Here is a 15,602-nt window from a genome sequence, read left to right as displayed (position 1 = left end):
ATAATCTTTCATTTCACGGTCTATACCCTTATTGCAAAATACTTTTACTCATGTAAGGTAACGTAGTCATAGGATGTGAAGATTATGATGTGGACATTTTTGGTGGGACCATTATTCTGCCTATCACATTATCAGATATGCTTCATATTCTGGGAAAACAAATATTATAAACCTGGGAGGTGAGAGGTCATGGAATAACCTTTCACTAGATAATGTGCTCTTGTTAGAGTATGCTTTTCATAGCTAACTTTGTAATATTTCTGAAATTGGTTAAGTTATAACAAATGTGTTATGCCTAGTTTAATATGTTGACAGCAACGTATATGACATTATTGTGTTTTTATAGAACAGAGTAGATCAATTACATTTTTACCAAAGTCTTACACCAATAGTGTGATTTTTCTTAAGACCATGAATGTATTTTTAGGTGCATGATGGGAAAAAATGTATCAGAGCTACCAACTGTGTTGAAAGCAACTGGAAGAAACAGTGTAAGGAACTAGTGAACTTAATTTTTCAGTGTGAAGATTCTGAACCATTTAGACAACCTGTTGATTTGGTTGAATATCCAGTAAGTTTCCATTGTTTAAATGTTTGGGGCTTTTCTTGTTTTGCAGTGAGGAAATTGGGGTAGAGGTATTAAACTTTAAAGAGAAACATACCTAGGCTTTATGTTAACTTTTCTGCTCTTATCACTAAGTTAGTGGTAGAAGTGTTGTTTTACAGTTTTCTTCAATTTATAGACACCCTTGTAACTCATTTAAGAATTTAGATTTAGGTAATCAGTATTATATAACAATGGGATGGATCTACTTAGATCTCTAAGTAGGCCCAGCACTAGGAAAACTATAAATTGGATAAAAGTGTGTTTTCAGTTTTTAAAAAGGGAAATTGGAAGATAACTTTTTTAAATAAAGTTAGATTATAACAGCACAGAGTTACTGTAGGATGCTTGGAGTGTACAGCAAGAAATAAATAAAAACTATTCCATGTGTCACTAGCAATAAATCATTAACATTTTGGTATATTTCTTTCTGTCTTGTCTTTGTTTTATACCTGTTTTTAGACATTATTAATGAATTTTAAGAGTCCTCTAACCTTTTCCTCTCTTCCTTCTATCACTTCAAATTTTTTAGAGATCTGATGCATTTACTTTTCTAAAATCAAGAAATGAATATATGTATTAATTACTGTTTTTAAAACCTAGGACTACAGAGATATTATAGATACCCCAATGGATTTTGGAACAGTAAGGGAAACTCTAGATGCGGGAAATTATGACAGCCCTTTGGAGTTTTGCAAAGACATCCGGTTGATATTTAGCAATGCAAAAGCATATACACCAAACAAAAGATCAAAGGTAATTTTTTAAGTGGTTTATTGAAAAAAAGTGTGCCTGATCTGTGTAGATAATTTTCCACTGTATAGTAGAGGTTAGAACATTAAAGATAATATAAGGCAAGACTCTTATAAAGAAAAGAGCTTCTGCTACTGCCCAAATATTTCAGTTTTTGCCTTACATCAGTTGATGTTTATCATAATCTCCTTAAGTTTTATAAGCAAGTGGGGATTAATGGGAGTAGGCATCAATAGAAAGTGAACAAATTTGATACACGGAGTAAGAGCCTCTGTGTTTTGTATGTATAAGGATCTTAAGTGGATTGGAAACAGAGATAGAGATGTAAGAATATTAAAAGTGGAAAGGAAACTCTGAAGTGTTGTGAGACTTGACCTCATAATAACATTTGGATTTGAAGAAGCAACACGTGAACTATCTGATTAAGACCACAAAAAATGGTACAGAGACATTGGAGGCTCTTTGCTTGATATGTTAGAAGCTAATATTATGACATTGGATTTTTCTTTTTTTCTTCTAGCTTACTCAAGTGAAGTGTGACACTAGGTTTTTGAGAATATATACTGAAAGTTGACTCCCAAGGAGACAGTAACTCCCTGTGCTGGCTTTAAAGTAGTATTTTTTTTTTTTTTTTTTTAAAGAAAAGGTTCAGGGTGTGGATTCTGAGATTAGTAGGTGATTAGTGGAAGGAAAGGAGAGGTCATCTGGAAAGTCTTTGGGCATGTGTATTTATTTCTTTATGTTACCTCATGGGTTGTGTGTGCGTATTTGGGGGAAGTTAGTGTGAAACAGGCTGGAAATTCACGCTGTGATGTCAGCAGGCTCATTCTGTGCAGACTTCACTTGGCCATACTGGTTTTAACCAATTTTAGCCAGCTCTTTTATCTCATAAGCAGAGGGAGTTTCAGTATTTTAGTAGGTTGGGTTTCTTTTCTTTTCTGCCATCTTGTAAACGTAAGAATTTTTTTAGTTACTGGTTTCTTTAACTATATAGGGACATACAGTTTCCAGTAGAACATGACTACATTGTTGTTAACATGTTCTACATTGGGTAACTTTTCAAAACTTAATGAGTCCTGTAATCCCAGCACTTTGGGAGGCCAAGGCAGGCAGACTACTTGAGGCCAGGAATTCGAGACCAGCCTAGCCAACATGGTGAAACTCCTCCTCCCCTAAAGATACAAAAATAGGCTGGGTGTGCTGATGCTTGCCTATAATCTCAACTACAGGTGTGAGGCATGAGAACTGTTTGAACTGAGGTATGAGAGCTGCTTGAACCTGGGATGCAGAGGTTGCAGTGAGCTGAGATCACACCACTGCACTCAACCTGGGCAACAGAGTGAGACTCCATGTAGCCAGTGTGTTGAGTAATTTTTAAAATTCATATTTAAAGTAAAACACTTGTTTAATCTTACAACATTTTTTGGTGTCTACATCAGTGACGTTAACTGTTTGGCTTTAACTGCATTTCCCTATCATTACCTAATATTAGACTCCTCCTGCATTACTGCCTCTAGTCTTAATTTGAGAACTCTTCGTTGGATTCAGGATCCACACTGCTTACTGGATTAGTTTAACATTCAAGGCTACCATTTTTCCAAGCTTTGGTTTTTGTCCAAGTCACCATTTGTAAGACTGTTTCTTTTCAGAGACAAAATAAATTTCATTCAGGTCTTCCTTGCACCAAATACGTGTTTGAGGACACATACCATACAATTCACCATTGAAAGCTTACAGATCAGTGGTTTTTGGTATAGTACATTATCAATTGTTCAAAACTATTGTTAACTATATATAACATAACATTTGCCATTTTAGCCATTTTTATGAATATAATTCAGTGGCATCATTTATATTTATAATTTTCTAAAACTTTTTCATCATTCCCGACAGAAGCTCTGTAACCATCGAGCAATAATTTCCCCTTACCCCCAGTCCTTGGAAACCTCTAACTTCTGTGTCTGAATTTGTCTGTTCTAGATAATTTCATATAAAAGTCGAGATCTTACCATATTTGTCCTTTTGTGTCCAGCTTATTTATTTCACTTAGTGTAATGCCTTAAAGGCTTATGCATGTTGTAGCATGTATCAGAAATTTATTCCTTTTTATGGCAGAATAGTATTAAAGGGTGTGGTTATACTAAATCATATTCATTCATCTGTCGATGGCCAGCTGGGCTGTTTCTGTTTCTTGACCATTGCAAATAATGCTGTAGTAAATTTTGGAATACACATACCTGTCAGAAACCTTGCTCAATTCCCTTGGGTATATCCTAAGAGTAGAATTGCTGGGTCATAGGATAATTTATGTTTACCTTTTCTAGGAACCACTACACTGTTTTCCATGTTGGCTGTACCATTTTACATTTCCACTGGCATTTTTAAAGTGTTTTTTTTTTTTTTTTTTTTTTTGAGACTGTCTCATTGTTGCCCAGCCTAGAGAGCAATGGTGAGATCTTGGCTCACTGCAACCTCTGCCTCCCAGGTTCAAGCAATTCTCCTGCTTCCGCCTCCCAAGTAGCTGGGACTACAGGCATGCTCCCCTGTGTCCGGCTAATTACTGTATTTTTAGTAGAGACAGGGTTTCACATGTTGGCCAGGCTAGTCTTGAACCCCTCACCTCAAGTAATCTGCCTGCTCAGCCTCTCAAAGTCCTGGGATTATAGGCATGAGCCACTGCATCTGGCAGAATAAAATTTATGTATATGAAATACTGAAAATAATTGTCAAAGATTATTTCACATTAAGTATAACAAATTTCACATTCATTCGTGTGTGTGTGTGTGTGTGTGTGTGTGTGTGTGTGTGTATATATGTATTTATGTATATATGAGACACATGTAAGAAATTCCCTATCTCACATACTTTTAAAAAAAGTTTTCTAGTATTGGAGTGTCTTGGCCATCCACTGCCATGCCCAAGGCTTATATTTATCTTTTGAGCAATAGGCTTTTACACTTATTTTCTGAATGGTCATGGAGGAGTATAGAGTATTTCTGTACATACATAGCTGTATCCAAAATTATTTAAGATTTGATGTTATTTAATTATAAACATTGTTAAAACAGAAATCTTTCATATGCATTAAAGTTCCAGGTTATACTTTTCTACTACTGGATGCAAGGTATTCTTCTGTTTCCTTTTTAGAGTTAGGTGGCATTGAAAACAGATGGCAGATAGAGATTGGTATATAAAAGTGCTTTTGTTCCCTTGCCCCAAAGAGACACAGCACTTCTTTAGCCCAAGTAGCAGCTTTAAAACCAGTCAACTTCCCATCTAACTTTAGGAGAAGGGTATAGTTTTGGTTTGTACATACAGATGTCAGAATGGGCAAAAACAGTTAAGATTCACTGACATATAGACACAAGTTCTAAATCTGGATGTTTGACTTCAGACTACTTTCTTAACATCAGAGAGGTACGTATGTGATACTTGTTGTTTTTTTCCAGATATCATTGAGGGAAGAGGGTTGGACATAGAAAAAATAGGTGGCAACCACTGTCTATAAACAGTGATACAATACATTGCAAGTGATCTCAATGATTACAATTATTTCTTAAATACTTTTAAGGCTATTTTGTAATTCTACTTCGTTTTTATATTCTCACAGATTTATAGTATGACCTTGAGATTATCTGCCTTATTTGAAGAAAAAATGAAGAAAATCTCTTCTGATTTTAAAATTGGTCAAAAATTCAATGAAAAACTTCGAAGAAGCCAGAGATTCAAGCAACGGCAAAATTGTAAAGGTGACAGTCAGCCTAACAAAAGTATCAGGTAAATTGGTTATGGCAAGCTTGCTAACTTGCTTGCTTGCTTAATGTATTTATTTATTTAATTTTGGAGACAGAGAATCACTCTGTTGCCTAGGCTGGAGTGCAGATGCATGATATTGGCTTACCACAACCTCTGTCTTCTGAGTTCAAGTGATTTTCCTGCCTCAGCCTCCCAAGTATCTGGGAGTACCACTCCTGGCTAATTTTTGTATTTTTAATAGAGATAGGGTTTCACCATGTTGGCCAGGCTAGTCTCGAACTGCTGACCTCATTATGATCTACCCACCTCGGGCCTCCCAAAGTGCTGGGATTACAGGCATGAGTTACCACGCCTGGCTTATTATTTATTGATTTATTTAGGAGACGGAGTCTCGCTCTGTCACCTGGCCTGGAGTACAGTGGCGCAATCTTGGCTCACTGCATCCTCCACCTCCCAGGTTCTAGCAGTTCTCCTGCCTCAGCCTCCCGAGTAGCTGGGACTACAGGTGCATGCCACCATGCCTGGCTGATTTTTCATATTTTACTAGAGACGGGGTTTCACTGTGTTGCCCAAGCTGGTCTTAAACTCCTGAGCTTAGGCAGGAGTTTATTGGGTTGTAATTCTATAAATATGTAAAATTATAGTTTTTTTTTTCTAATCTTAAGGATTATATAAAGTATCATTTGTATTTTGCATAAGAATTGGCTTTTTAATGTCGAGCAGGGGTGCCCAACAACAGCTCCCTGCATAGATTGGGCCACACAGTAGGAGGTGATTGGCCTGCAAAGCATTACCACCTGAGCTCTGCCTGCTGTCAGATCCGTGGGGGCATTAAATTTTCATTGGAGCATGAACCCTGTTGTAACTGCATGCGGAGGATCCACGTTGTGTGCTCCTTATAAGAATCTAATGCCTGATTATCTGAGGTGGAACACTTTCATCTCAAACTCCTTCCACCCCCTGGCCCCAGTCCCAGTCCATGGAAAATTTGTCTTCTACAAAACCGGTCCCTGGTGCCAAAAAGGTTGGGGGCTGCTGATGTAGAGAACAATGTGATTTTTATGTACAGTCTTTAGAGTGTTTGATTGTTTAAGGGAAAATGTACCCCTGATATTAATACACCTCAGTATTACTGAGGATTATTTGTAAAGAAATATAAAAGGAAGGATTTATTCACTTTCTCAGTAATTGTATATTAATTTACATTCTATAATCTTTGACTATGTAGTTTAATGTCACATTTATAGGTAGTTTACATTGTTACAGTATAAAAATTGAATCGTGCAGTGTTTAGTTTGTTTCCATTTGTATTTTCAACATGCAGTATACACCTTGCGGGGTTTCTTTATGGTTGCTGTAGGGACTACACTATGCATCTCAATCTATTGCAAACAATCAACTTCATATTAATACTATTTTTATTTGAGTACATATAGGAACTTGGCTCTAGTGTAGCTTCCTTCCATCTTCCCCCAGGTGGTGGTGGTATCAAATGATTTTCTGTAACTTTTACTTGGAACATTTGTTCATTACTCCAAATTTGAGTAACAGTATATCAGATTTAGAGTTAGCACATACTACTAGTAATCAATGCCAGAATAAAATGTTAATAGTGAATATTTTAATGTTTTGATCATAAAACTACTCCCAGTTTAAGAAATATGATATACTTTTATTTAGTCATTCTCTGTGAACTAGTTATCTTTTTTTTTTTTTTTTTTTTTTTTTGAGACGGAGTCTCGCTCTTGTTACCCAGGCTGGAGTGCATGGTGTGGTCATAGTTCATCATAATGTCAAGCTCCTAGGTTCAAACAAATCTCCTGAGTAGCTAGGATCATAGGTGTACACCACTACGCCCAGCTGATTTTTAAATTTTTTGTAGGTATGGGGTCATGCTATGTTGCCCAGGCTAGTGTTTGAACTTCTGGCTTCAATTGATCAATCTGGTTTGGCATCCTAAAGTGCTGGGATTATGGGTGTGCTCAGCCATTTCTTACTGTTTTAAAGGAAAATAGGATTATCTCAGTATGAGTATTACCCAGATTTCTCACATGCCTTAAGCTTCCATTCAGTTTTCCCATAATTCCTGACCTAGGGGCCAACCATGGTAAATGGGTGAAGTTAGATGTAAATAGTCTGGTCTTGGGGGACAAAATTCAATTTTTTGTGATGCCTTTTTTTTTTTAAACTTTTCCTCTCTGTTTAGGTTTTGTTGATTTCTCCTCTTAACCTTATACTGTCTTCAGGGATGTAAAAATAAGAGAGGAGAAAGTTGGGTCCTACTGAGGCTTAAATTTGTAGTATGAACAAATACCTATATTACATAAGGAATGTAAGGTATTCACATGATTTTCTGTAACTCTTACTTGGAACATTTGTTCATTACTCCAAATTTGAATAACAGTATGTCAGATTTAGAGTTAGCACATGCTACTAGTAATCAATGCCAGAATAAAATGTTAATGGTGAATATTTTAATGTTTTGATCATAAAACTACTGCTAGTTTAAGAAATATGATATACTTTTATTTAGTCATTGTCTGTGAACTAGTTATCTTTGTTTTGTTAAATACTATTTCCTTTGTTCATGTATTTGGCCAGAAATCTCAAGCAGAAGAGGTTAAAATCTCAGACAAAAATAATTCCTGAGTTGGTAGGTTCTCCTACCCAGTCTACCTCGAGTAGGACAGCTTATCCTGGAACCCACAAGACAAGTACTGGTATCTCTTCAGGTGTTACTTCTGGTGACTCTTCAGATTCAGTAGAATCATCAGAAAGAAGGAGAAGAAACAGACCAATAACAAATGGTTCTACATTATCTGGTGAGAAGTGGAATATTATGTTATTTCGTTACTGAGCACCCAAGTGTGTAACTGCCGCTACAGTTTAGCGACGTTAAAGCCTTTCAGAAGAGTTTGGATTAATGGATTGGGTTCCTTGTTGAGTGAGAGAGTCACATAATGAATTATGTTTCAGGAAGTATAATCAGTTTGGCAGTGGGAAGGGGAAGAGCCTGGAAACAGAGAGTCAAGGTGGTAGATAGTGGAGTTGACTGACAGGAGTAGCTGAGGTGGGCAAACAGAACAAGTTCAAAGGATGAAATACAATTAGGTGTCTGATATTTTTCTCTAACAGCCACTTTGTCTGTCCCCCCTCACCGGTAAGAAATGAGCTTACTATGCTATTAGGAAGTGGTAAAAGGATGTTGAGACATGAAAACTATGTTTTCTGAAATGCTGGACTTGAAATGATGGTGTCTTTTTTATATGAAATGCCTCACTGATATCACAGAAGGAAGTAGATATGGAGCTAATTAATTAATTTGTTTTTGAGACAGTCTCTCTCTCTGTTGCCCATGCTGGAGTGCAGTGGCACGATCTCGGCTCACTGCAACCTCTGCCTCCAGGGTTCAAGCGATTTTCCCGCCTCACCTTCCCTAGTAGCTGGGATTTCAGGCTTCCGCCACCATACTTAGCTAATTTTGTATTTTTGTAGAGATGGGATTTCACCATTTGGCCAGGCTAGTCTTGAATTCTGGGCTTCAAGTGATCCACCCATCTCGGCCTCCGAAAGTGCTAGGATTATAAGGAGTGAGCAGTCGCACCTGGCCTGGAGCTAATTTTTAATTGGAAGTCTGTTTATAAATATTTCATAAATCTGTGCTAGGATTAATCTGTTATTTTTAGAAATAGAAGCAAAATCTTTATTTGGAATGCTAATTATGTACCTTCTAATACTCCAAATTTCATCAGCCTTTTTTTGGGGAATGGTTTTTTGAAAATATATTCTAAGCATTTCAAGAATCTGCTTTTGTAGTAATGTTATGTAATGTTCAGAGTAATGTTATGAACTAACTGCTTGCTTATATGTGTAAAGACAAAAGAATATATGTAACTATTTACACTTTATTTTTCCCAGAAAGTGAAATGGAAGATTCTTTAGCTACCTCTTTATCATCGTCAGCTTCCAGTAGTTCCGAGGAAAGCAAAGAGAATTCAAGAGCTCGTGAATTCTCCTTACGTAGTGGGCTGTCCAGAAGCAGCAATCTCAGGGTAACCAGAACTAGAGCTGCTCAAAGAAAAACTGGTAAGAGACTCAGTGGTACTTTTGTGGAAAGCATATCAAAAGAATTGAACTTGATTTAATGTAGCTACACAAGATTAAGTTAATGTCTTGTAGGTTCTTTAGATTTAGGAAGGAAATGAATTTTGGCATTAACAAGTGAAGAAAAGGCTGGGTGCAGTGGCTCACGCCTGTAATCCCAGCACTTTGGGAGGCCGAGGTGGGTGGATCACCTGAGGTCAGGGGTTTGAGACCAGCCTGGCCAACGTGGCGAAACCCCGACTCTACTAAAAATACAAAAATTATCTAGGCATGGTGACGGGTGCCTGTAATCTCAGCCACTCAGGAGGCTGAGGCAGGAGAATAGCTTGCAGCCAGGAGGTGGAGGTTGTAGTGAGCCGAGATTGTGCCATTGCACTCCAGCCTATGCAGCAGGAGCAAAACTCCTTCTCCCCTGCCCCCAAAAAGGTGAAGAAAATCATTAGAATAATAGTCATTTAAGAATGTTGAAATAAGGAAACACTTTTTAATCTTATTGTTAACTTTATTTCTAGGTCCTGTTTCATTAGAAAATGGATGTGGCAGAAAAGCTACTCGAAAGAGAGTCTATTTAAGTGATTCTGATAACAATTCATTGGAGACTGGTGAAATTCTAAAAGCCAGAGCTGGAAATAACCGAAAAGTCTTACGGAAGTGTGCTGCTGTGGCTGCCAATAAGATAAAGCTAATGAGTGATGTAGAAGAGAATTCTAGCTCTGAAAGTGTCTGCTCTGGTCGGAAGCTGCCTCACCGCAATGCTTCTGCTGTAGCTAGAAAAAAGTTATTACATAATTCTGAAGATGATCAGAGCTTAAAGTCAGAAATAGAAGAAGAGGAGCTAAAAGATCAAAATCATCTATTACCAGTGTCTAATTCTGATGCTGCCCAGAGTAATGTTGATGAATCTCAAAACAGAGATTCAGAGTCAGAAAGTGATTTGCGGGTAGCCCGGAAAAATTGGCATGCTAATGGTTACAAGTGTCATACACCAGCACCTTCTAAAACAAAATTTCTTAAAATAGAGTCTTCTGAAGAAGACTCTAAAAGTCATGATTCAGATGATGAATGTAACAGAACTGCTGGCCCATCGACATCTGTGCAGAAAATTAAGGCAGAGAGCATCTCAGAGGAAGCAGATTCCGAACCAGGAAAATCTGGTGGTAGGAAATACAATACATTTCACAAGAATGTGAGTTTCTTTAAAAAAGCAAAGATTTTGAGTGATTCAGAAGACTCGGAATCTGAAGAGCAGGAGCAGGATAGAGAAGATGGGAAGTGTCATAAAATGGAAATGAACCCAATTTCAGGAAATCTGAACTGTGACTCCATTGCTATGTCCCAGTGTTTCTCAGATCATGTATCTGAAACCGATTTAGATTCAGATGATGACAAAAAAGAAAAACTAAACAATTTTATGAAAGGTAATTCAGAACATTTATCTTTGTTCACTGATTTAATCTCACCATCCTTTTACTCCTCAATGTAACTTTTTTTTTCCCCCCTGAAAACTATTTTTTCCCTTGAAACTTTTTTCTCTTTATTGTTTCTCTCCCTCCCATGCATTCTGTGTTAGCCTTTTGTGTTCATCCTTTATATTTTTATGTGTATACATAACTTTTTATTGAGTATACTTTAGTTTTATTCACCTAACAGGCAATCTTGGCCTTAAGAACTATGTCTATTGAAGATTTCACTTCTTGTATTGATGATGGGGGTATATTATATTAAGAGATGGGCTTGAATAAAGCAGAGAGGGGTACATTTATAAGCTGTGTTGTTGATAGCTTAAGTAGCAGACAAAAAGAGTAGGACTATTTTAAAAGGATGTTACTAGCAGCAAACAAAACAGTTACTGAGCTGTTTCTATTAGGAATTTTTTCTAAATGCTTTCTATTAATAACCAGTTGAGTCTTCATTTCTTTTATGAAGTAGGTACTGGTATTATTGTTCATTTTACAGATAATAACTGGAGCACAGAGTGGTGAAATAACTTACTGAATTAAGATTGTACTCTTGGTATGTGAGGATTGATAAAATACTATGGAGCAAAAGGCAGCTAAAACTAAGATGAAAAGTAATTGTGTAATAGGAGCTTGGGGAATTATGGGGTGTTTCAGAGAGGCTGAGTTGTGATTCATTTGCATATGCTAGTGCTATGGTAAACAGTTTACTTGTATTCATGTTAATATGACAGTGTCAAGATATGGGATGTTATTGAGGAGAATGTGTTGAATTTGTGAAGGGTGTTGAGCATGTAAAAGTCATTCCTTTAAAGTACAGTTATGTGCTGCAGAACAGTGGTGGTCTCATAAGATTATAATGAAGGTGAGAAATTTCTATTGCTTAGTGAAGTCATAGCTGTCGTAAAGTCCTAGTGCATTGCATTACCTTTTCTGTTTGGATACACAGACACATACTGACCATTGTGTAACAACTGCCTGCAGCATTCGGAACAGTAGCATGTCCTACAGGTTTGCAGCCTAGGAGTAATAGGCTATACATATAACCTAGGTGTGTAAATAGGCACACACCGTGAGGTGTGTGTAAGCACACTCTATGATGTTTGCTTAAGACGAAATTGCCTAACAATGCATTTCTCAGAACATGTCCTTATTATTGGGCAACATATGACTGTACTAAGAGGTGTGGACCATTCCATTCATTGCCGTAACCCCTTCAAATTAATATGAATTCTGGACTTGTTTTTAATGTTGAACATATAATTCCTTTAGACTTAGTTACTTATTAAAGATTAATAGAAAACCACTCTTTAACTTTTAGATTCTACATCACAAGACAATGGACAAAGCAGAAAAATTTCCAAGAAAAGGGTCTGTTCCAGTGACTCAGACAGCAGTTTACAGGTGGTTAAGAAATCATCAAAAGCCAGAACAGGTCTCCTAAGGATTACTCGAAGATGTGCAGCCACGGCTGCCAATAAGATCAAGCTCATGAGTGATGTTGAAGATGTCAGTTTAGAAAATGTACGCACTAGAAGCAAAAATGGAAGGAAAAAGCCTCTCCATCTTGCTTGTACTACAGCTAAGAAGAAATTGGGTGATTGTGAGGGAAGTGTACATTGCGAAATGCCGAGTGAACAGTGTGCCTCTGACGACAAGCCACCTGATCCTGTCTCCGAGGGTAGTACAAAAGTGCTTAGTCAGGCTGTAAATGGAGACTCAGACTCTGAAGGTATGTTGAATTCCAAACACAAGCACAGGGATACCAATATTCACAAAATAGATGCACCTTCTAAAAGGAAAAGTTCCTCTGTTGCATCTTCAGAAGAAGATTCAAAAAGTCATATTCCAGGGAGTGAGATTGATAGGACATTTTCTTCTGAGTCAACTTTGGCACAAAAAGCTACTGCAGAGAATAATTTTGAAGTGGAACTGAATTATGGGCTACGCAGGTGGAATGGCAGAAGACTCAGGACCTATGGAAAGGCTCCTTTCAGTAAGACAAAAGTGATTCATGATTCACAGGAAGCAGCAGAGAAGGAAGTAAAAAGGAAGAGATTGCATCCTGATTTGGAAAATTTGAAAATCTCTGAAACAACTGGGAATTCAAAGTTGAGACCTGATACTAGTTCCAAATCATCAGATTTGGGGTCCGTAACCGAATCAGATATTGACTGTACTGATAATACAAAAACCAAAAGGAGGAAAACGAAAGGAAAAGCAAAAGTAGTTAGAAAAGGTAAAACTTTTACAGCTAACATATCTAAAACTGTGAGACGTCAAAGACAAAGCAAACGCCCTAGGTTAAGTGTGGATGATAATGACTGGGAGGATGTGGACTATGCAAAATCTAAAAGAGTTCTTCGACGTTCAAAAATAAAAACGAGAAATCAGGGTAGAAGAACTGTGAGATACCATGATGGGGATGATGATAGAAGCTTAGAAAATGTGTTAGATTTCAATGATTGCACCTTATGACCTTGAGGGAAAGCCAGTTCATTTAAGAGGAAATGGACTGGAATTTATGGTGAAAACTGGCTGTTAAAATTATTTTTTTGTCTTACAATTCAGGGAATATATTTATATTTTTCTATGAAAAGTTATGAATGTGACTAAATCATGACTGTTATTTTTATTTGCACTTGCTGGTCTTTGTAGCAGCATTCAGCACAGGTGCCAAAATATGCTTCATTTTGGGGGCAGATCTATTTTGACAGTATTTGACTACATATAGCAAGAGTTTAAAATAGGTTAAACACTAGACATCCTGGTTACCAAAACCAATGAGCATTACTTTCATGGTAGCAAGTGTCATGCAGTTATTTTCTGAATTTGTCAAAGAGGCAGTAGTTTGTAACCCGTTGTATAGTAGTATAACAATTTCACAACCCATGTTTACAGATTCTTCATAAATACATGCATACTGACACTATAATCATGGGAGGTGTAACCATGATTTGTAGGCAAGGTACCTACCACTTTTGTTTTCTTTCCCTGGCTACTTGAGTAGAATGCATTATACCAGATCTGGTCATTTTCATTGAAATGGTTTCTAATTTTCTTTCCAAGTGCTGTTGGGTTTTTCTCCTTTTCTTTTTGAGGAAAACGTGATCACTTTTATGTTATACACTTGAATTTATAAAGTGCTGGTAAACTATTTTTAATGATTTGAGTGCATGTTTTAAGCCTCTTAAGACCAGAGCATAGTCATAGCATTTTTCTTTTAAATTGTGCACTAACAGAATGCTATATAATTTGTCTTCTGTCCAAGATCTCCTGGTTTCCATTGTAAGGGATTTAACCAAAATCTTGTTCTTCCATAATCTTACCCTGTGAAATAGAGGAATTTGTGTGCCTTAGATTTAGAAGTATGTTCTTTAATGGAGTGTACAGGGCTAAAAGAATATTTAAGTTAATATGTAGGTTTCCCCCATCTGTATTGAAATTGTAGAGTTGAGTTTTGTTGAGAGTGCAATTGCAAATCTTATCTATACAGGAAAAGAACTAAATGTCATTCTCCATCTCTTTCTTTTAGTTTACTGCTTCCATGTGCAATCCTAAGCATTCTTTGCTGGGGCAACTAAATGTATCTTTATTAGTGACCTCTAGTCCAAATATAAGAAACTGTCATGTTTCATGGGAAAATAATTTTATAATCCATTTAAAGTGAAACTTTATCACACAAATAGTACACTTATTTTCTAACCAAATACTTGATAGGTTATGCTACTCCAGTGTAGGTGGCCATTCCTAACTTGTTTGTGCCTGAAGATGGACTTGATTCAAATGGTTTACATATTTAGTAGGTAAGGGATACGTTACAGTACCCCACCTTTAAGTTATTTATTAGCCCTAATTGTGTTTGGTTTTAGACAAAATTAACCCTTTTCTCCTGTGTTATCTTTGAAGTGGCAGATAAGGGGAAGCATCAGACTGGTATCAATGTTAGACAATGTTCTTACGTGTTCCTATTTTGTAGTTACCGATTCCATTTGACATAGTAGGAGATACCTTTTCTTTCTACTCTGATGCATGGGGAAGGATGTTTTTGGACATTATCAACTGCGATAGGTGGGAAACCTACCTCTCATTTGTGGCTTAGAGAGCTATCACCATTTCAGAACTATGATGCTTTTCTTCTCAGAGCTTGTGTTAAGTATATAGTAAACAGATTGATTCATGATAATTGTCCTTGACTATTGACATGAAAAGACTAATGGGACGCCTTTTACTTCCCTAATTTTAAGAATTGGCGATAGATGTCAAATCCATTAATTTATTTAAACTCTTCTTAACCTTCTCTGTTTTATAATCTGTTCTCAGGTTTATAACTCCATGTTTACCATCATCTGCAAAAAGGTACCAAAAAAATCCATAAATAAATACGGAATACATTCATAAGTACATACATTCTTTTGGTAAAACGATATTTTGACAGTTTAGGCTTCATTAATAGAACTGTTCTCATTCTTTGGACCATATTAATTGGTCATTGCATGGTCATCCAATTACTGTGTTTTCTTTCAGTCCAAAATAGTTAGACCCTTGTATATAGAAGTGGTATTTTGGTTTTTAATCAGATTTGGTTTCATCAGAAGCAGCAAGAATGGGCCTGACATCTTTAAAAGCATAGCTGACAATGGTAGCTTCTCAGTTACAAAATAAAACTAAGAGATAATGGAGAAAATAATTTTTATGGGTTTTTTTGGTTATGGTGCTATTCCTAAGGTTAACTTTGAATGCATGACACACACACTCCTAAGTACCTTTAAGGAAAATTAGTAAATCATTAATAGTTAAAAATGTTTACATCGAGCACTAGAACTTGTTTGGCTTTTTTTCTACATTATAGGAAATGTCCAGGGATTTAATGCACAGGTGTACTTTAATGTTTAGGGTCAGTTTGTATTATTCTCGAGAAAAAGATA

At 36.6% G+C, this 15,602-nt stretch overlaps 1 protein-coding gene across 2 annotated transcripts in view; it reads left to right on the top strand.

Moving 5' to 3' along the window:
• The window catches only part of BRWD1 (bromodomain and WD repeat domain containing 1), a 131,731-nt gene that overhangs the window by 106,396 nt on the left and 9,733 nt on the right, over nt 1–15,602 (top strand). For both annotated transcript variants that reach the window (XM_012445341.2, XM_012445336.2), the window contains exons 35-41: nt 428–571; nt 1,208–1,360; nt 4,968–5,134; nt 7,715–7,935; nt 9,032–9,199; nt 9,730–10,635; nt 11,996–12,913. In XM_012445341.2, the coding sequence (XP_012300764.1) occupies nt 428–571; nt 1,208–1,360; nt 4,968–5,134; nt 7,715–7,935; nt 9,032–9,199; nt 9,730–10,635; nt 11,996–12,913 (2,677 nt within the window). The remainder of the gene's footprint in view (nt 1–427; nt 572–1,207; nt 1,361–4,967; nt 5,135–7,714; nt 7,936–9,031; nt 9,200–9,729; nt 10,636–11,995; nt 12,914–15,602) is intronic.

This window comes from Aotus nancymaae, unplaced genomic scaffold, assembly GCF_030222135.1.
Source record: "Aotus nancymaae isolate 86718 unplaced genomic scaffold, 86718_ANA_hifiasm-v0.15.2.pri h1tg000022l_1, whole genome shotgun sequence".
Lineage (NCBI taxonomy): Eukaryota > Metazoa > Chordata > Mammalia > Primates > Aotidae > Aotus > Aotus nancymaae.
This window is presented reverse-complemented; position numbering and strand designations above follow the sequence as displayed.